The sequence below is a fragment of the Engystomops pustulosus genome, chromosome 5 (assembly GCF_040894005.1).
Source record: "Engystomops pustulosus chromosome 5, aEngPut4.maternal, whole genome shotgun sequence".
In the NCBI taxonomy this organism is placed as follows: domain Eukaryota; kingdom Metazoa; phylum Chordata; class Amphibia; order Anura; family Leptodactylidae; genus Engystomops; species Engystomops pustulosus.
Genome location: NC_092415.1, coordinates 79,487,449 through 79,510,453, shown reverse-complemented (window position 1 = coordinate 79,510,453; position 23,005 = coordinate 79,487,449). Strand labels below are relative to the sequence as shown.

The following is a 23,005-nucleotide window of genomic DNA, read 5'->3' as shown; positions in this document are numbered from 1 at the left end:
GTCTAAAAAAGTTATTAGCGCCAGAAGTTGGCAAAATCAAAAAAATTATTTTTGTACAGGTTTTAATTTTTGTAAATGTATGAAAACATTATAAAACCTATACAAATTTGGTATCCCCTTAATCGTACCGACCCAAAGAATAAAGTAGACATGTTGTTTGGAGCGCTCAGTGAAAGACGTAATATCCAAGCCTACAAGAAAATGGCGCAAATGCGTTTTTTCACCATTTTCACTGTATTTGGAATTTTTTTCCCGCTTCCGAGTACATGGCATGGAATATTTAATACCATCACTATGAAGTGCAATTTGTTACGCAGCAAACAAGCCATCACACAGCTCTTTACGTGTAAAAATAAAAAAGTTATAGATTTTTGAAGGTGGGGAGTGAAAAATGGACATGAAAAAACAGGAAAGGGCCCGGTCCTTAACCGGTTAAACTACAGAACTCATATCTATAAAAGAAACTTGGTTCTTGCACAAAACCACTTTTTTCACCCCAATTGGTGTCTTTGGAGTGCTGCTTTATTCTAGTCTAGATACATAGATCTCAGGCTGCTTAGTTACACCTTTCTACCTGCTGTGTAACATGTAGTTTTTGAAATTATTTTCTAATGTTAAAGGTTCAATTTCATATTTTACTGAAGCTATATTTTCATATGTGTTTGGATATTTTTCCTGTCTACATCTGCAATAGAATATGAATTTTAGCAATTCTCTGGTCTAGTTATAACACACTACAGCTGTAAAATACAATATTAAAAAAACTCTTACTTTATCGACTCATTCAGCTGTTGCTTACTGAGCGTACCTGGATTTTTGCACATTCCTACAAAAAATACAAGATCAGTAAAAAATGCATTTTCATTACTTGACATTGTCTAGTTTTGCTGTATATTTTCTTTATGTAAATATAAATTCTTGGATTTCCTCCACCCTGAAGGATGATGTGTGCAAATCCTAACAGTTTTCCAAAGGATATTTCCTGTATTTAGCTGGTTTCTCAGTTGACAGGCAGCTGCATTCATAACATTCCCATGGACAAACTTGTTCACTTCACACCAATGAAATTCATATATTTTTGAGAATTAAAATGGGTTAAAATATTTTTTTTAAAAATAGGTAATTGTTATAACCAGATATTTTTGAAACTGAAGATATGTATATTTCACATTTTAACTCAATTGCATGGAATAATCAACTGAAAACACACACATGTGACTTTGGTCACCAAAATGTACAATAATTGTCGTTAAAAGTAGCCTATCTGCAGTGTATCATCTGTCTGGTCGCACTGCAGACACAACTTCACTCACCTTTTTGGTCACACCACCATATTAGGTCATTAGTTGTATAGAAGCACAGAAAAAGTTCTATATACATTCTTACATACGTCTTTCGTGGCCCCAAACAACAAATTTGTGATACGTTTTCTGCAGTCCATATGTCTCTTACGAGACAATAACTATTTACCTGTAGACTTTTATAAAGTATATCAGTAGAACATGATGTCCCATAGACTCAAAGGGGGTATTTATTATACGTCGGCTTCGGCCTCTTGATGTATCCGGCGGAGGCCTGCCCAGCATATATTATCACACCTCTTCACACCCCCTGGCATGGAGGTAGTAGAAAGGGGAAAATAACTGCAAGTGCTAGCTATAAGCTAGCATTTGCAATTATTTCAGGGAGTCTACTCTACTAGTGTGGCACAGAAGCCCTGGTAAATACCTCCTACAGATCTGAAATAAAACAAACAGAATAATTGATTGCCAGCTCTTCAGACCTTTTTTCTATGGAATGGTGGGGGTTGACACAATTATTGCAAAGCCTACCATTATACTATAGCTTACTAACATTTTAAAGCGGTTTTGTCACTAATTCTTAGCATTGCCTATGTTCATACTTACCAAATTCCATTTGGTAATAAATGCTAAATTTGTTTTGTCCCTTGGCTACCTTGAGCCTTTCTAAAATACCCCACGGCAGGCCAGGAGCAAATAAGTGGAGTGGGCCAGAGGGGGTTTTCCGTGGGGTTCCTGCCCAGCACATGTGCACTGCCTATGTGCCTATGCCTATGTGCAATGCAGATTATGCATTGGAGCCCAGTCCCATTATAAGTTATTACATATTTTTATAGTCTTCAGCCTGGCATGGTTTGAAGCTCTACCTGCATAATAAAAGTGACCTTTAAAATAGAAAGAAAGTTGCCAATGTACCCGTATGTCAAAAATGATACATTTTACATAACATTATAATAATAATGTATAAAAAATTTCTTATAGCCAAAAAGCATGTTTCTAAATGTTAAAAAAAATAGTAATTTAATGTTTGATCCACATTATTCTTCCAATAAAATATCTTACCGTCATGTAGCTGGAAGGCCAAAGTTGTGATCTTCTGTGTCACAATCATCAAGGGACTACAATGTAGACAATTAATACCAAAAGAAAAAGTAAACCAAAAAGAAAAAGTATTTCTACTGATGCTACAGCCAAATGAATATCCAAAATATGTGAAATATGTATAGAGCAATTAAACCAAAACATTTATTCCACCCATAAACAATCATGTAGAATAAAAGATCAATGTTTATTATAAATAATCATAAAATACAATTTATATTGGACACCAATGCACAGGAGAAATTCACCTGGCACAATACGGTGTCATGTAGTTACAGATCGTGAAAAGACATTAGGGCAGATTTATCAAGTGTCTGAAAGTCAGAATATTTCTAGTTGCCCATAGCAACCAATCACAGCTTCCCTTTAAAGTATTCATGAGCACTGCTAAAATCAAAGCTGAGCTGTGATTGGTTGCCATGGGCAACTAGAAATATTCTGACTTTCAGACACTTGACAAATCTGCCCCATTATGTTCACAAAAGTATGGTAATAATATTACAACCAATGAGCAGCAATAAGATATAATGAAAAAAGTATTTTATACTAAAACATCCTGCAGGCAATGTAGCTAATATCACATCATGATGTTAATATCAAAATCAACTAAAAGAACATATGCCCTTACCCATGGAAAGAAGCCACCCACCAACCCCGACGCACGTTTAAGCTGTCAAGCCTTCATCTGGGGGTGATGCAAGACTGACCCGGTCGTATGCACCATTGGTAAAATACCTGCCAGGTGGTTTTCATCATGCTCATTGTAAAACAACACGACTGATTTGTGGCGCATGCGAACCAGGACAAGATCCGGCTCCGAGAACCAGAAGTGAGGCACACGTCCGAGATCTCGCGAGCATGTAGTAGCTCCATGGTTACGAGATGCCAGACAATTGGCAACACCTCCGGTCTGTTGGCCGCACAGCCTGCGCATGCGCAGTCAGTGCACAAAGCCTCTTATGTAGAACACACATCAGAGAATGTAATCCAAGACCCACAGAGCCTGACAGAACATGAGAACCTACTAGAAAAACATCTTATATTAAAGCGATGAAACATAAACAGAAACATAAGTACACATATTAAAATTATTATACATATGCATGTCCACCAAATGGATATAATGTCAATGTGACAATATGTGAATTGATGAATAATAGATAATGAAAAATTCATTCATCCCCTGTATAAATCAGGGTGTGTGTGATTGTGCAAAATAAATATTATAAATATTATACGTGAGCATATAATAATACTATATAAAGATATGTGTATTTTATTGAGCCTACTAAATGTCAGAATTACAATAGGGTTGCTAAAAGGCAAGAAGCAGAGAGAAATACACTAGTACTTTGCCAAAAGTACAAAATGTGGACACTAAAACATGTGTGAAATAACATCTTTAATACACGTGATATATAATCAAAGGTTGGATAGATTTGGAAGGAACGACCATAATGAGTAAATACCATGTGTGCTGATGTTTGTACCAGGGTATCTACTGGTTGAAAATTTAAATGTTATATAAAGATAACACAGCACCACTTATGGAGTCATGGCAAAAACAACCTTTTTATTATACAGAAAATTCTTAAAAATTAATCAATAAAATAAATTTTAAAAAATAAATAAATTTGCAACAAATTAATTATGGAGAAGAGATGTTATTCAATACAGTTTTTGGACCATGCAATACTACTGGAACTATGAGATATAATCGGGACTGTGAATAAAACAACTTGTGGTTACTGACTGTCCTGGATATACTATTTTATGCCGTTTCTATTCGATGCAGCGGTAATTCTTGTCTGAAAAAGGGTGATAACATTTCATTATCTACAAATACATCTCATTACTTAGAATACACCTGTTGGACTGATGAAAATCAACAAGTTCCTGTATTATCTCTTCTCAACAGTTCTTGTGGCAAAATTTTGCATTATATAGGTATTGGTTGATACAACCAACATAATTTTGTTTATGCTTGTTTTATTGCAAATGTATTGCAAATGCATTTATTTTTTTAATTATTTTGAAATAATGTATTTTATTTAGTAATTTTTAAGAATTTTCTGTATAATAAAAAGGTTGTTTTTGCCATGACTCCGTAAGTGGTGCTGTGTTATCTTTATATATCATATATTCAAAGGTAGATGTAGACATTGGCCTGCCTATATTTGTGTGCTGTTAAATGATATCATATAAGAATATGTACCACAGTCAACAAACACTGAACACAATTTATGGGGCTCTAAGCCTAAAATAAAGCTAGTCCCATCTTTGTTACTATTGCATTGTGACCACCAGAGGTGTAGCTAAGGCGGACAAAACCTAGGTGTCCCAATATTCCACTATATAGTGACTCCTTAACCCTCTTTATAAATAATTAGAGGACATAAGATAGTGACTTACAAGAAACATCATAAATAGCCCCCAGGGTAACATAGTGCACGCTCATACCTAAGAGCTTGTGCAGTTAAGCTAGGGTGTCCTACTCCAACTTCACTAGCAGCATTGAGAGCCCCGGACGGAGGCGAGTATAATTTTTAAATGCAGCCATGGACAGTAATCATACAGTATGATTTGGAACACTAAAGGTCCCCTGACAGGTTCCCTTTAATTACAGAGCTGTCCATGTAGACAAATATGAAAGGAAAATCTTCAATTTATAGCCATCAACCAGGCTTTTACAATACTGAGTTGTGCCCATATATACAGAACATGAGTAGTAGTACTGAGCTGTGCCCATATAAACAGGATAGGAGTAGTAGTAATGAGCTGTGCCCAGCTATATAGGATAGGGGTAGTAGTACTGATCTATGCACAGACATAAAGTATAGAAGTAATAGTACTGATCTATGTCCATATAAACAGGATAAGTGTAGTAGCACTTTGCTATGTCCATATATACAGAATGAGTAGAAGTACTGATCTATGCCCAGATATACAGGATAAGTGTAGTAGTACTGATCTATGCCCAGATATACAGGATAATAGTAGTAGTACTGTGCTGTGTCCATATATACAGGATAATAGTAGTAGTACTGTGCTGTGTCCATAAATACAGGATAAGAGTAGTAGTGCAATGCTAATATTCTCACACATCTGCTCTGTCCTCCCTCAGAAGTGCTGCAGTTACAGGACCGCTAGATGACTCATCTCACAGGTCCCGAAAGGTCAATAGTAATACATGTGTGTCGGGTTCCAGCACACATGTATTACCATAGACCATACTACTGCTTGCCTGCGCTAGTCCCTGTGAATAACTCCATCTGTGTCCCTACGCTGTAAGCTCCTCAGTGGGTCCCTCAAGGTCCAAGTGCCTCGGAGCCACCACTTACCCTGCTCCCCTGGTTGCTACGCCTCAGGTGACCACCGAAGGACTTGCAGCCGGCTCTAGTTCGAGAGCGGTGGGAGCAGACTCCCGTCAGTGAGCCGATGGCTCACTTAACCTTGCCCCTAACCGCCTCACCATCCCCCTTTAACCTGATACAATCGGGTAAAAAGTGGAGTGGTGTGGGGTGATTGACTGGCCTGCGACTCCATTTTATATATTTAATAGGGAGCTGTTCAGCTAGAAAATATTACTGCAGCATCGTACACATTAGAGGGATGGCCAATGGAGCGGATTAGGAGGACAATTATCTAAAGTCTATGCTCTGATTAAGACAACCCTTCACTAGTATATATACTCATGGGCAGACAACGTTTACTCACCCAGAAAAATCTGTTGTGAGGATACCATAGTTGAATATATATACTCGGTTAATCTGGCACAGCGTTAGGTATCCTATAGCAAGAACAAAAGAGTATCTGAAAAACAAAACATAAATCACAGTGCACTCAGTATTCTCTACATCTCATCCACCATTAACATTTAATACGAGTATTATCACATATATATCGCAAAAGAATACAGGTTACTTACAAGATGGGTTCCATGGGTTTGTACTTAAGTTGAATTTGTATTTAAGTCGTAACTGTATATTTTGTAATTGTAGCTCCAGACAAAAAATTTTTTTGTCCCAGTGACAATTGAATTTTCTAAATTTTTTGCTGTAATGGGACCAAGGATTATCAATAAAACTTCATTACAGACACCGTACAGCTGATCATTGCAGTCTGGGACTAATGTAAAGCTTCCAGAGAGGTCACCAGTGGGCAGAGGGGTCTGTCTGTAACTAGGGGTCATCTGTAAGTCAGGTGTCCTTAAGTAGCGGACCACCTGTATGTCACTTATAGAGTATTTAAAGTTGAAGTTTTTTTGTATACATTAGCTCCACCCAAAGTATCTGCAAAATATGGCAGAACAAGTTTAAACCGAAATGTCCCACATATTAAAATAAAGATCCATGTTTCTATTTTATATAAAATTCTGTTTATATCCTTCAAAATATGCCTTAGAGTTGTGTTATCCTTCCAAAAGTAACCTTAAATCTCATCTATTTTGGCACTCACCAATAAACAAACAACTCTTGCCTGACCTGGTGACAGGGGTTTATATTTTAACTTATATATGTTGGCAAGTGGTCTTATACTAAGGTACAACAGCTGTTTCCCTGGCCCTGTGTGCTAGGCATCTGTCCGAGATGCAAATTCCTGCCCATGTTTGAGGCCCAAACCAGTATTTATTGTGGTCATCAGCTTGTGATTGGTCCGCACACACTGATGACACATGGGCCACAAACTCCAGACCATGGATCTGTTGTTTGTGACCTGTGATATTGATGTGTAAACCTGCAGCTATTTTCAGTAGTGGCATAGTAAAAGATTTACGGTATATGAATCCTATCCACATTTTTAACCCCTTCAGGACTAAAAGCTGTAACTTTATTTTTCTGTTTACAGAGACCCATAAAGGCTTGTTATCTGCAGGACAAATGCTACTTTTTAGTACCATCATTTAATATTCCATGCAATGTACTGGATAGCTAGAAAAAAAATTCGTAGTGCGGTGAAACTGCCAAAAAAGCATTTGTGGCATTCTGTTGTGGGCTTCTTTCACTTTGCGCTCCAAAAGACACATCCCCTTTATTTTTTGGGTGGGTAAGATCACAGGGATACCAATTTATATAAGTTTTATTATATTTTAGTAGATTTTAAAAAAATTCAATCTTTGTAGAAAAAAATAAATTGCTATTTTGCCAAATTCTGAGGTCAATAACTTTTTCATACTTCAGTGTACAGACCTGTGTTAAGCATCTTTTTTGTGGTACACTCTGGTATTTTAATTACCATATTTTTCGGCCTATAAGGCGCACCAAAAATCCTTTAATTTTCTCAGAAATTAAAGGTGCGCCTTATAGGCCAGTGCGCCTTTATATGAACTTAAACAGAAATGTACTACAGACAAGATGTACTGTACATTTACCAGTGTTTAATAGCTCCATCCCCAGAAATGTCCTGCACCTTCCCACACAGTATACAGGGTCCCTAGCTCCTGAAGTGCCCTGGCACCACAACTAACATTGTGCCCATCCTGCCCTCCCCTAGCACGGAGAGACCGGAGCTGCCATAGTGCCGACCACGAGGCAATCATCATCATCAGTAAACAATCCCCCATACCTGACAGCCCTGTAACAGGGGAAAGAGAAGGAGCCACAGGGAACCCCACAGGAATAACACCCTGGCTGAGGAGGGAAGGAGAAGGGGCAGAGGGAGACCGCTTAACCCCTGCTGCATCACCCTGCATTAACCCCCAGCAGCCCATACCTCTGAGATCAGAGCTCTCTGACACGCTGAAGACAAGTTTCCCGGGAAGTGTAGCTGGCTTGAACTGTGCACAGGTCATTTTTAGGTACTGCATTTGATCCTGCGCCTTATACTCCAGTGCGCCTTATATATGAACCTAGATGTCTTAGCAGGCATTTATTAGAGGTGTGCCTTATAGTCCTGTGCGCCTTATAGGCCGAAAAATACGGTAATATCATTTGGGGGCCTATATGGCTGTTTGATCATTTTTTAATCCAATATTTATGGCTGGTACAATGGCAACAAAGTGGCAATTTGGACATTTGGACACTATTTTCTGATACGGTGTTCATGACCGGGAATAGTCTTTTTTATACTTTAATTGAATGGGGATTTTGGGATGTAGCGATACTCTATGATATTTACTCTATTTTTATAGGTGTTCTGGAGAAAGGGGGATGATTTAAACTATTACATATTTTTTTAAAAAATTCATTTTGCTACTATTAAAGGATCCTAAAGGTATTTTAACCACGGGGGAGGTCTGATAACTCATACAATGTATTGCAATACTACTGTATTGCAGTATAATGTCATTTTACTGCTGATCAGATCAGTATCCATGACAGGCCTACAAGTCTCTATCACACATGCCTCTATGGACTTCTACTTCTCCCCATGAACAACTACATGTATTTGTGAAAAATGTGGTGATTAGTTCCCTTATAATTTCCTTTAAAAAATTTCTTTAATGGAGTTGTGTTTCCAAAATCATTCAGATTCTGTTTACACATTTACAAAGAACCAGAGTGGTGTGTAACAAATGTCCACATACTGTCCAATATATAGCAGATTATGTTTACAAACTACAAATTTTATTATTGGCAGACTAATTTTTACACATGACAAATCAATTGATATCACCATATTTTAATATCCATAACTTTTATAAACTTCAGTGAACTTCAGCCGAACTCCAGCTTTCATGGAAAGTCTCTGAGTGACTTACAGACCACCGGGTGACGTCATCGGAAATCTGAGTGATATGGGAATGGACCTGGCTACAATTAAAATATACAGGGCGTGAATAAATTATCGGCCATCGGAGCTAGGAGGTGTTCAGTTAACGTAAGCCAGAGCACCTCCGGCTCATTAACATATAGGATATAAGTTTATATTTCAACATAGACAATACTCTATGGAGTAATAAAATATGTTTTAGAAAATGCAGAAGACGGCGACTGGTGAGTTATAGGTGTCTACCATCACTATTCCTGGTAGATGCCCTTTAAAACCAAAGGCACTGTATAATACATCTGGCCAATTCCTACTCCAGCTCCTATGCCCTCTACCAACAGACTTAACAAAGCAGCACCATACTCTTTCGGCATATACAGTGCCTACAAGTAGTATTCAACCCCCTGCAGATTTAGCGGGTTTGATAAGAAGCAAATAAGTTAGAGCCTTCAAACTTCAAACAAGAGCAGGATTTATTAACAGATGCATAAATCTTACAAACCAAAAAGTTATGTTGCTCAGTTATATTTTAATAAATTTTAAACATAAAAGTGTGGGTCAATTATTATTCAACCCCTAGGTTTAATATTTTGTGGAATAACCCTTGTTTGCAATTACAGCTAATAATCGTCTTTTATAAGACCTGATCAGGCCGGCACAGGTCTCTGGAGTTATCTTGGCCCACTTCTCCATGCAGATCTTCTCCAAGTTATCTAGGTTCTTTGGGTGTCTCATGTGGACTTTATTCTTGAGCTCCTTCCACAAGTTTTCAATTGGGTTAAGGTCAGGAGACTGACTAGGCCACTGCAACACCTTGATTTTTCCCTCTTGAACCAGGCCTTGGTTTTCTTGGCTGTGTGCTTTGGGTCGTTGTCTTGTTGGAAGATGAAATGACGGTGCATCTTAAGATCATTGATGGAGGAGCGGAGGTTCTTGGCCAAAATCTCCAAGTAGGCCGTGCTATCCATCTTCCCATGGATGCGGACCAGATGGCCAGGCCCCTTGGATGAGAAGCAGCCCCACAGCATGATGCTGCCCCCACCATGCTTGACTGTAGGGATGGTATTCTTGGGGTTGTATGCAGTGCCATCCAGTCTCCAAACGTCACGTGTGTGGTTGGCACCAAAGATCTCGATCTTGGTCTCATTAGACCAGAGAACCTTGAACCAGTCTGTCTCAGAGTCCTCCAAGTGATCATGAGCAAACTGTACACAAGTCTTGACATGACGCTTTGAAAGTAAAGGTACCTTATGTGCTCGTCTGGAACGGAGACCATTGCGGTGGAGTACGTTACTTATGGTATTGACTGAAACCAATGTCCCCAATGCCATGAGATCTTCCCGGAGCTCCTTCCTTGTTGTCCTTGGGTTAAGCCTTGGGTTTAGCCTTGACTCTTCGGACAAGCCTGGCCTCAGCACGGGAGGAAACTTTCAAAGGCTGTCCAGGCCGTGGAAGGCTAACAGTAGTTCCATAAGCCTTCCACTTCCGGATGATGCTCCCAACAGTGGAGACAGGTAGGCCCAACTCCTTGGAAAGGGTTTTGTACCCCTTGCCAGCCTTGTGACCCTCCACGATCTTGTCTCTAATGGCCTTGGAATGCTCCTTTGTCTTTCCCATGTTGACCATGTATGAGTGCTGTTCACAAGTTTGGGGAGGGTCTTAAATAGTCAGAAAAGGCTGGAAAAACAGATAATTAAACATGTGAAGCTCATTGTTCTTTGTGCCTGAACTACTTCTTAATACTTTAGGGCAGAGGTCCCCAACCTTTTTTGCACCAGGGACCGGCTTTAAGCTAGACCAGTTTTCCATGGCCCGGTGGGGGTGGGGGCGGGGCTTTGGTCATATGGGGTGGGGTTATGGAGGGTGGAGCTTAGTGCATACTTATCATATAATTATGACATTTATAATGAGAATGTGATTCAACTTCCCATAGGTTCAGAATGAGTGGGAGCACCAGGCTTGTTTCCCTTAATCAGTGGGAGCACTGGGCTTGTTTTCCTGCAACAAGATGGTCCCATCTAGGGGTGATGGGAGACAGTGAAACCCGAAGTGTGTTCCTTACGTCCAGTCTACTCCTTAATCTCGTTTTTGCTGTTGCCATGGCAGAAAACCCAGTTTCACAAAGATAGGATGTTGGAAAAGGAAGCAGAGTTTTCAGTGCTTTGGTGGCGATCCCAGGATATTCAGCCTGGACTTTAATCCAGAATGTTGGGAGATTTGAAGTCTCAAACATACTTTTAAGGCTACCATCATTTGCAATCTCAAGCAATTGGTCTTCTTCAAGCACGGACAAGGTCGATTCACCTGGCTTGTTCACAAATGGGTTGCGAATCCATTCCTTCCTAGTTCGTGGGTCTTTTGTGGTCGGAAAATAGCGCTCAAACTCTTCTGAAAGCTGAGATAGGTGATCATGTACCAGCTGGGAGAATGAAGGCTCAGGCTCGGTCTCTTCCAAAATTCCTGCTAATGTTTGAAACATGTCAAATATCCCTGTTCTCACTCGCAGTCCCCACACTTCCAGTTTGGCTTTAAATGCAGCAACTTTATCTGCCAACTTGAAGGCAGTTGTCATTCTCCCCTGAAGTGACAGATTAAGTTCGTTCAAAAAGTTGAATATGTCACATAAGTAAGCAAGTTTTGTGACCCATTCCTTACTACTGAAATGTGCTGCAAGTGGCGATTCTTTTTCTAAAAGAAATCTATAAAGCGGGTCTCGTAACTCAAAAACTCTGGCCAGTGCTTTACCTTTAGAAAGCCATCTGACTTCTGTGTGTAGGAGAAGACGTTTGTGCTCCGCGTCCATCTCCTCACAGAGCTGCTCGAACAGATGTGAGTTAAGGGCATGTGCTTTTATGTGATTAATAACTTTAATCACATCTTGCAAAACGCTGTTAAGTTCAGGTGACATTTTTCGGCTTGCCAGCATTTCTCTATGGATGACACAGTGCGTAGAGTCGCATTCAGACGCAACCTCTTTGACCCGGGTAGTTAAACCTGAAAGCCGTCCAGTCATGGCAGCTGCTCCGTCTGTGCATATACCGACACAAAATGACCAGTTTAGGTTTCCTGATATGTAATCATCCAAAGACTTGAACAGTTCTGCACCTGTGGTGTTGGCTGGCAACAATAATGCACATAACATATCCTCATGCACATCCTCTTGAAAAATATATTGCACATAAACAAGCATCATTGCCTTGTTGTCAACGTCAGTAGACTCGTCAACCTGGATTGCGTACCATGGTGACGCATTAATCCTTTCCAACAATTGTACCTCCATGTCTTCTGCTATTTCATTAATTCGTCTACTGACAGTGCTCGCTGAAAGAGGAACCTGTGCCACTTTTTTAACCGTAGCCTCTCCTAAAAGTTCCTGGCAAATGTCCTTAGCGGCAGGCAGGATCAACTCTTCACCTATAGTGAAGGGCTTCTTAGCCTTGGCAATGCGGTTAGCCACTAAGAATGATGCTCTCAGAGCAGACACATTTGTTGATGTGGTGGCCTTCAATAATTGCTTCTTTCCCTCGTGTTCGCGTTTTTTTCTTTCAAAAAACTCCAAAGGTTTGTCTTTTGATGCAGGGTGCTTGGTCTGTAAGTGGCGAACCAGTTTTGAAGGCTTCATGGCCTCGTTGGATAGCCGGTCGCCACATATCAGACAGAGTGGGCTTGGGGCATGTGAATCGCCAGCTGCAATGAACCCATAATTTAAGTAGGACTCATTGTATTTTCTTTTAAATGCAGCTTTCTTTTTTTTAGCAGTCATGGAGTCTTCATCTGTCTCATTGGATCTTTCTTCCTTTTCAAAGAACCTATTCAGTGATGTTTGTTTTTTACTCATTTTACAAGGGTTAGAGGTGAAGGCGTAGTGGGCCCCTAACACAGAAAGATGGCTATTGCTACTGGAGACAGGCACTGATGATGATGATGACTACTACTGCTGCTACTGGAGACGGGCACTGATGATGATGATGACCACTACTGCTGCTACTGGAGATGGGCACTGATGATGATGGCCACTACGCTGCTACTGGAGACGGGCACTGATGATGATGACCACTACGCTGCTAATGGAGACGGGCACTGATGATGGTGATGACCACTACGCTGCTACTGGAGACAGGCACTGATGATGATGACCACTACTGCTGCAACTGGAGATGGCACTCATGATGATGACCACTACTGCTGCTACTGGAGACGGGCACTGATGATGATGACCACTACGCTGCTACTGGAGACAGGCACTGATGATGATGACCACTACAGCTGCTAATGGAGACGGGCACTGATGATGATGATGACCACTACTGCTGCTACTGGAGACGGGCACTGATGATGATGACCACTACGCTGCTACTGGAGACAGGCACTGATGATGATGACCACTACTGCTGCTACTGGAGACGGGCACTGATGATGATGATGACCACTACGCTGCTACTGGAGACAGGCACTGATGATGATGACCACTACTGCTGCTACTGGAGACGGGCACTGATGATGATGACCACTACTGCTGCTACTGGAGACGGGCACTGATGATGATGATGACCACTACTGCTGCTACTGGAGACGGGCACTGATGATGATGATGACCACTACTGCTGCTACTGGAGACAGGCACTGATGATGATGACCACTGCTGCTGCTACTGGAGACAGGCACTGATGATGATGACCACTAATGCTGCTACTGGAGACGGGCACTGATGATGATGACCACTACTGCTGCTGCTACTGGAGACGGGCACTGATGATGATGATGACCACTACTGCTGCTACTGGAGACGGGCACTGATGATGATGACCACTACTGCTGCTACTGGACACAGCCACTGCTGCTATGAATTTTCACTGTTATTTGCTTACTAGAAAATCTGCTGCTGGGCCGCACGACAACAGACCACAGCTACAGTAATAAGTCATAAGGGTGAAACATCTGACATCATATCCATTAGCATCCAGAGCTCCTCCCCCTCCAACTCGCAGCTAGCAGGAGGGGAAGGAGCGCTGGACACACGTGACCTGGTTGTCCCTTCTCCTGCCGGAGCACATTCTGTAATCGGCAGCAGTTTACACTGAGTGTCAGTGTGTAGCTACACACTGAACACCGGTACTGGGAGCCCCGCGGACCGGCTGTTAATCTCCAACGGCCCGGTCCTGGTCCGCGGACCGGCGGTTGGGGACCTCTGCTTTAGGGGAACCAAACAGAATTCTGGTGGTTTGAGGGGTTTGAATAATAATTGACCCATACTTTTATGTTTATGGTTTGTAAGATTTATGCATCTGTTAATAAATTCTTCTCTTGTTTGAAGTTTGAAGGCTCTAACTTATTTGCTTCTTATCAAACCTGCTAAATCTGCAGGGGGTTGAATACTACTTGTATCAAACTTCAAAAAGTCGCACGGCCAGCGACCAATACTACTTGTAGGCACTGTATAGTCAAGGGGTTAATGGATAGAGTCGCTGCTAGGCCTCTGACAATGGCTTTTCCCCCATGAACAAAATATGAATACCCACTTACTTGAATCCCAGTAACTTCCAGGGGGGGAAATGTGTCGGCTTCATACATATTACATAGTCGGCTGATGCTACAGTAGTTGGCAGGTTAGATTAAAGGGAGCATGTCATCAGCAATTCGCCTTATAAGCCAATAATAGAATACTATGAAGCTGCATAACACCTTCTAGGTTTTGTTTCTTTCATTGTTCATTGTGGTGGCATCATCTAGAAAATCAATGTTGAAGTGAGCTGTGAATTGGTTATTTAAAGTCTAGGAGGAGGAGAGTTTAACACTAAAATCAAAGTGGGAAGCTCTGAACGCCTAATCTTCTGGGTTTGAAATCATGCATCTGGCTTCAGAAGGATCTGGTTAGTGATGTCTCTGGATGCAGGACTATAATTACAGTGGAGGGGGCTTTCTTAGGAAGAGAAAGCTTGACTTCAGTGTTAAAATCTCAGCCTCCTAGACTTTACATCGCACTTCATTGTAGAATTTCTGGATAATGCCACTATACTGAAAGAAACATGATGTGGAAGGTGTTCAGCTGCTTGACAACATACTGGTAGTGGATTATTAGGTCAATTTCTGCTCGCAGGTTCCCTTTATGGAACACATGTTTTGCATTATGTGCTTTTCTTACCTGTGAACTTTTTCAGTACTTGCATATATCATGACACAGTAGCTCAAAAGAATCAATGAAAAAATGTGCAGTGAGTACCTAAAATTGAAAGGATAATACATTTGTCTTCACAATAGATTAAAGGTAGTATGCATATTATACTTTGTCTCCAGAGCAGACAATATAAGATGTCCTGAAAATCTCTGAAAAAAAACATTTATGTCCCAGAATCATAGCTGGACTTGGAGATCTAAAGGAAACCTATCATCAGGAATACATTAACTGAGGTATTCCTGATGCTAGACACCTTTGTATCTACTAAGCCCTACACTGTCTTTATCTAAATTTTTAACCATACCTAGCTAACTAAAAATTTTATCTATCCTTTATGCAGATTAAATTCAGAGGCTACTAGGGCATGGAATAGCCTGGCCAAGCGCCAGGGGTTAAGGTTACACCACGCCACTGTAGCCTCTAAATTCTTACCTCCCCATGCGTCATCACAGTTCTCTTTGGTATTCAGCCGTGCATTCGCAGTAACTTGGCTCACTGCCGAAAAGAGGAAGGAGTTACTGTGCATGCGTGGGCAATGCCTGAAGCGTAAGAGCGTAGTGTAGCCTTAGCCCGTGACAGGCTACTCCACGCCCCAGCCTCTGAAGTTAATCTGCATAAAGGATAGATAATGTTTTAGTTAGTTAGGTAAGGTTACAAATTTAGTTAAAGGCAGTGTAGTGCTCAGTAGATAGAATGGCATCTACCATCCAGAATACCTCATTTAGTGTATTCCTGATGGTAGGTTTCCTTTAAGGGAATCCCTTCAAACTCTCTGATCTCTGCATTCACACTGCCACTGCTCCCTAGCCAATCTGCTCCCATAGGAGGGAACTGCAGTGCTCCATATCCAGCTACCATCCGGAAATATAAATCCATTTTTCACAGTCCCACTGCTACTTACATCACACACAAAGATATGGTTACACAAATCTACACACACAGCTTTGTACAATTCAAGATGCTGGTAGTCTCTTTGTAAATACACAGCTTATGGGCTTTCAATTATGTCCTGTTATTTTTTTATACCCACATTATGCTACACTGTACTTTCCAGTAAAAAATTAAAAGGAAACCTAATAAACCAATTATATGTCACGAGGATCGGTCACAAAACAGATCCCTTATACTTTTTCTCCACAAAACAGAAGGATATTCTTTTTTGAGCTCCAGGTCCATTTAGTGAGCCCAAAAATATATGTCTTGACTATAATAGATATTTTTACACAAAATCAAGTTATGGGTGAAAAAATACATATATATGCATTTACAACTCACCATCCAAAGCAAAATACTGCAAGGTAAACACCTATAATTGTGGCGATGCCATGGCGGATGAAAGTATGTGCTTTTCTAGGATTCAGGTAGGTACGGAACCACACAGCAATGACAAGAGCAAGCAGCTGACATGTCACAAAGTTGACCTAAAATAAAATAGATTTTTTTTTAACTGAAGAACCCTATAATACATCCAAGCCTCAAGGTATATTCATGAAGGGTTTTCCCAAAAAAAAAAATGGAGTACAAGGTACACAGTCTTAAAAACAATGGGGCTCATTTGCTAAGGGTCACGCTGCTCATTTTTGTCTGACTGCGCGCCTTTTTCAGGGATTACACAGCTTGCACAGGTATTAAACGAGTGTCAGCGCTGAGATTTTGGCGCACGCGAACCTTTTTTAGCGCAGCTGGTCTGGCTTCCATGCGAAACAGTTGAGGGGGCGTGCCGTCTCATCTGGACTGAGCGTGGGATTTAACTTTCAAATTATGTGGCAAGCACAAGCACTTACATGCACCACTAAAAAGATGGTGAACTCTGTCGGAACTGAGCGGGGAAGCGACACATGCAGGATATTGGGCGCACAATCTTAGTCTTTATTGTATTATCTAAAAGTCAATGTACAAAAAGCATCTCAAGATTCCAAAAAAAGCCATTAGGCAGATGCATCACAAACATGGGCAGAAGTATAAGAGTACAAGAACAATTGCAACCAAGCTTACATGTACCACTGTAATCCCCTTTAATTCTTGCTAAGCACCTTATTCTCACATAGTAGCAGTGGTGTAACAACAGCAGTAGCAGCCATAGCGGTTGCTACGGGGCTCGGACTGCATGGGGGCCCGGGACGGATGGCGGTACCAAAATTTGTCAAATCCGTTCTCCGTACCTCTCTGCCCACCCCCCACCCTTCCCACATCAGTTTGCGTAGTGTGCACCTTCCTGCAGCTAGGGCTCCCACTGGCGCACATCATCTTCTGGCCGGCGCCCAGCCGACACACCTTGTCTTCCTCTGTGCACTTGCCGGCTCACCTCATCCATGGGTCGCCGGCCTGTTCACCGGCGCACCGCATTCTGCGACTACCGGCCTGTCCATTGGCGAACCTCATCCTCCGCCGACCCACCGGCGCTCCTGATCCTCCGGCCGCCCCCCGGCACTCCTCATCTATGGTCCGCTGGCCCGTCTACCGGCGCACCCCATCCTCCGGCCGCCCGCCAGCACTCCTCATGCCCGTCCACCCCGCGCCTGCTCCTCATGCCAGTCCACCGGAGCACCTCATCCTCTGCCCACCCACCGGCGCTCCTCATCCTTAGGACCCCGGCCTACCCGCTGGTATATCTCATCCTCCGCCTGCCAGAGCGCCCTGTTTTTGGGGCGAAGGCCCACCTCATCTTCATGCTGCTGGCCAACCTGCAGGAACACCACATCATCCCCCCACCAAGCGGGGCTTATCTTCCAAAATGCATGTAACTAGCTGTAGATGAGTTTACATATATGTTTAGATGTGATGCATGTATCCATCTTTATGCGCATATATATTAAATTCTGTATGTGTGTGTGTATATACCGTATGTGTATTTATGTATATGCTGTATGAGTCCATAGGGTGTGTATATACTGTATATACTGTATGTATTAGTGTATAAATGTTTATCCTAGTACATATATGTGTGCATATGAATTTATATCTATATGCTGTATGTGTAAGACTATATAAAAGTGTGTGCATAAGTTTCTGTGGTGTATGTAAATGTGTGTATATATGAGCGTAAAAATGTGTGTGAGCGTAAATATATATATGTATATAAATATATATATTTTTAAGGGTGTATTGACGCATGCGTTTTGATGTTACTATGAGTTTTCCAGATTTGAAAGTGTTTTTTCATCATTGCTGGAAGTGTAATCAGCTGTGTTCACATTGGGACACAGCTGCTTACACTTCAGCAATGAAGAAAAACGCTTTCAAAGCTGGAAACTGTATAGGAATATGAAAAGGCATGCCTTTTAACAAATTTCCTCAGGGGAAGGGGGGCCGCATTCAGAAATCTGATATGGGGCCAGTCGCTCCTAGTTAAGCCCCTGCATAGTAGGTTACATGCATGGCAGAAAAATAACATCCTACCCATGTTAAATGACAGCAGCTCCAGGCACCTCTGACACGTTTCGCAGATTGGTTCCTCAAGGGGTGTATCAAAATGTCTACCGCTCGCGAAATTTAAGCTAAATCTCGATCATGTCCCCATCAAAAAACATGGCCAAGCAGCCGGAAGTTGGGCATGTCTCACTTCCGCACGGACTCCACCGCACCGCAACAACCAGACGTCCCTCAAGTGTATGAGGACATCCTCCGTGCGCACACGTTGCCAAACCTCTGCTCCCGGAGCATGCACATATCAGTTAAATAACCACTCATGGGCAAAATATTAACAAAAGCCAGGGTATAAATACCGGGGGACCGGAGGGAAAGGATGGGCCAAAAAGAAGAAGAGGAAAAAGAGAGGAAAATAGGGGAGGGGAGGAGTTTTTCTGTATATATATATGTTTTTGATGATTTTTAGAGGCACAATATATAAATCGTGATGCTTACACACAAATGATATTAGTGGTTAGTCAAAAAATATTATAAAAACTGCTAGACATCAAAATCTATTATGCTATAGTTTGATCTATTATGCTACTTGTGGCTGCAACAAACTTCATGTTGGTTTAACATCAAGGGAGTTGAGAATAAGAGTTAGGGAACATGTCCGGGACATTGTTAAAGCCTGTGATGTAGAAAATTTAACAACTCTAAAAACTTTTCCAAGGTATATTAAAATCCTTCACCAATGTGATCTTAGGACGTTTAAGGTCATATGTATTGATAGAATTCACTGCAGAGAGGGAGATGTTATAAGGACTTTGTTACAGAGAAAAACCAAGTGGATTGTGACGTTAGGAACAATGGACCCTGATGGACTCAACAAGTAATTTCGGTTTTCCCCTCCTACAATTGGTCATAAATGTTTTTAATTGCCATTTGTTAGTCATTAATTTTTATATTTCAGTACAGGCAGTCCCCGGGTTACATACAAGATAGGGTCTGTAGGTTTGTTCTTAAGTTGAGTTTGTATGTAAGTCAGAACTGTATATTTTATCATTGTAATCCCAGCCAGAACCTTTTTGGTCTCTGTGACAACTGGATGTTAAAAATGTTGGGTTGTCATAAGAATCAATATTAACACTAAAGCTTCACATTTGATAACTGTTACAGCTGATCATTGTAGCCTAGGACTAAAGTACAATAAATTACCAATATCCAAGGGTTCGTTTGTAACTAGGGGTCGTATGTAAGTCGAGTGTTCTTAAGTAGGGGACCGCCTGTATAGTGTTTGATCGATAAAACGATCTGAGTAAATGGGAGATCGGAGTCTCGTTGATGAAAGAAAACTGAAAGGAGAATTTCTATGATCTATAGTGGAGAACATGAGGAAGGCGAACACTTTAAAGGGGAAATAATAGGTGTTCTATGGACTGATTTTCCATGGATGTATGCACATTATTAACACCTATTTTTATAATACACTAATAATTCTGTATTGTATTCGGCAATTTGGGGAGTATTTGTTTATTATATATTTTACAATATTTTATTTGCACTTTTCAGGCTGCAATTCTTGCACTTTTGCACTTTATGGATGCATGTTAATATTGCAAAGTATAATGGTTTATATATGTACTTTAGCACTTTAATTCACTGGGATACTTAAGTTAGTGTACTGATTATTGTACACTTTATGTAATATATATATATACATATATATATATATATATATATATATACACACATATATATTGCCAATACAGTAATATTAATAATAATCACTAATATCATGTGTGTGTAAGCATCACTATTTATATATTGTGCCACTAAAAATCATCACAGACATATATTTACTGAAATATCACATGGTCATAAGTATTCAGACCCTTTGCTGTGACACTCACATTTAACTCACATGCTGTCCATTACCTTCTGACCCTCCTTGATATGGTTCTACTGCTTCATTGGAGTCCAGCTGTGTTTAATTAAACTGATTGGACTTGATTAGGAAAGGCACACACCTGTCTATACAAGAGCTCCCAGAGAACATGAGAATGCTGCAAAAATTCTTTTGTAACCTTGGCCAGATATGTGCCTTGCCACAATTCTGTCTCTGGGCTCCTTTGGCCGTTCCATAGACCTTATGATTCTCATGTGCTCTCATAAAGATCCCATTTACCAAACTTACATTGATAGGGATTTTATGCAGGGCCCCAACAGCCCTCTTGACTTTTGTAAGGTGAGTCCTAATTAACCCTTTCATGGTTGTCCTGGTACCAGGAACTTGAACATAAAAACTAAGACACACTTCAGTCTCTTAGTGTATGTAAAGATCTTCTCTTCCGTTTAATATCCCAAATGCATAATATCCCAAATGCAGTTCTCAGGGACCTTGTACACAGATATTGTTTATACTAATTTCCTGAGAAGGAGATAAGCGGACTCCAGAATCATAATATTGAACTAAAGATGAAGGACAGACTGGCTTCTCATTAAATGTCAAAGGGAATTAGTGGCCAGGCCAGAAAACAGGTTACATAAAATGAAGTTTGAATTATGAATTTAACTGGACAGTGGTCAGCGAACATGTCTGCTGTATCTAAGATGGAGGACAGTAGTCAAGATGGCGTCCGAAACCAGTGCGATCTCCTTAACATACTGTACATGCTGGATGATAAACCTTTGAACACATTGGGGGAATTGATTAAAGGGGTATTCCCATGAAGAGAAATTTCTTATATGTACTCAGGATAGCAAAATGACACATTCTCTAATTCACTGTTATTAACAAAAATACAGCATTTCACAGATCCAACCTGTCTCTATCAGACTGGTGTTTTATACTGCACTGCACTGCAGCCAGTACCTACTAAGTACAGGCGGTCCCCTACTTAAGGACACCCGACTAACAGACGACCCCTAGTTAAAGACGGACCCCTCTGCCCCCTGTGACCTCTGGTGAAGCTCTCTGGATGCTTTACTACAGTCTCAGACTACAGGCGGTCCCCTACTTAAGGAAACCCGACTTACAGACAACCCATAGTTACAGATGGACCCCTCTGCCCCATGTGACCTCTGGTAAAGCTCTCTGGATGCTTTACTATAGTCCCAGACTGCAATGATCAGCTGTAAGATGTCTGTAATGAAGCTTTATTGATAATTCTTGGTCCAATTACACCAAAAATTTTGAAACTCCAATTGTCACTGGGACAAAAGAAAAAAGATTGTCTAGAACTTCCATTATAAAATATACAGTTTCGACTTACATACAAATTCAACTTAAGAACAAACCTCCAGACCCTATCTTGTATGTAACCCGGGGACTGCCTGTACAATGATCAGCTGTTATGTGTCTGGCTTTTCTGGCTTTATGAATTCCGCCCATTGTGGTGACTATACACAGATGTGTACTTATACAGGTAAACAAATCTGTATTGCCACTAGTTCCCAGGGTTTTTCACCTGTTTAATAAACATCCTTCATCGGATAAATTAAGTGACTGCACCTAAAACCACATCACAAATGAATGGATTTCTTTGTGTTGTAGTTGTGATGGGAGTCTTTGAGTTCTAATAAATGGATAGGTAATAATAATACTGTAAGTTGATAATTGTTACTACAATCTGTAAGGCAGTGGCTGGAAAGGTCATCCATGGCATCTATATTCCAGCTAGGTTTTTCTCCTATGCTTGGTAAAGGGATGGCCAATGATGATTAATCCAGGTTCTGGGGCAGCCTTAAATGCAGCTCGTTAGCCCGCATCTGGACAAGGGGTTTAGAAACCCTAGCTGCACCATGGGAGGGGTCTTTCTGAACAGAGCTAGAGGTGATGCTGTGAGTGAAGCAAGCCTGGAGGTTAAGACTGCCATTGCCTTTGTTTTGTTTCATTAGCTAGAGAGGGGAAAAAGCTATTGTGTTAGCTAGCACTCGGACGGGCAGGTCTTTTGTTTTGTTTCTGTTAGTTATGAGCCTGTACATGTTAAGCCTGTAACCACAACTGACAATAAAGACTGGAAGTCAAATCAGTTTTTGTAACTAAAAGTCTGTTGTCTTGGCTCTCACCAGTGAGCTGAACCCCTACAAATCATATTTGCTATACAAATATTATGAGGGGAGTCACCTAATGCTCACTAGCCCCTTCTCTTATGTATGGTTTTTTTATGGGGAAAGACCTGTAGTTTACATTTGTGCTATTTTATTAATGCTTTTTAATATTTACTGCAGTTCCACTCTGAATGCTTACAATGCCATAAAAAACCTGATAAATCACCCCATTAAGGAAACTACACCATTCAATGTATGAAAAAACACTTTTAAGAAGTTTGTTAACAATATGGGTTTTTACAGGGCTTAAAACAAA

The 23,005-nt window shown here is 40.8% G+C and overlaps 1 protein-coding gene across 2 annotated transcripts in view; it reads right to left on the bottom strand.

Moving 5' to 3' along the window:
- Nucleotides 1-23,005, bottom strand: part of MBOAT1 (membrane bound glycerophospholipid O-acyltransferase 1) — a 58,850-nt gene that overhangs the window by 19,243 nt on the left and 16,602 nt on the right. For both annotated transcript variants that reach the window (XM_072152460.1, XM_072152459.1), the window contains exons 2-6: nt 16,561-16,706; nt 15,253-15,330; nt 6,120-6,215; nt 2,364-2,419; nt 772-826 (exon numbers count right to left, since the gene is read on the bottom strand). In XM_072152460.1, coding sequence (XP_072008561.1) covers nt 772-826; nt 2,364-2,419; nt 6,120-6,215; nt 15,253-15,330; nt 16,561-16,706 — 431 coding nt within the window. The remainder of the gene's footprint in view (nt 1-771; nt 827-2,363; nt 2,420-6,119; nt 6,216-15,252; nt 15,331-16,560; nt 16,707-23,005) is intronic.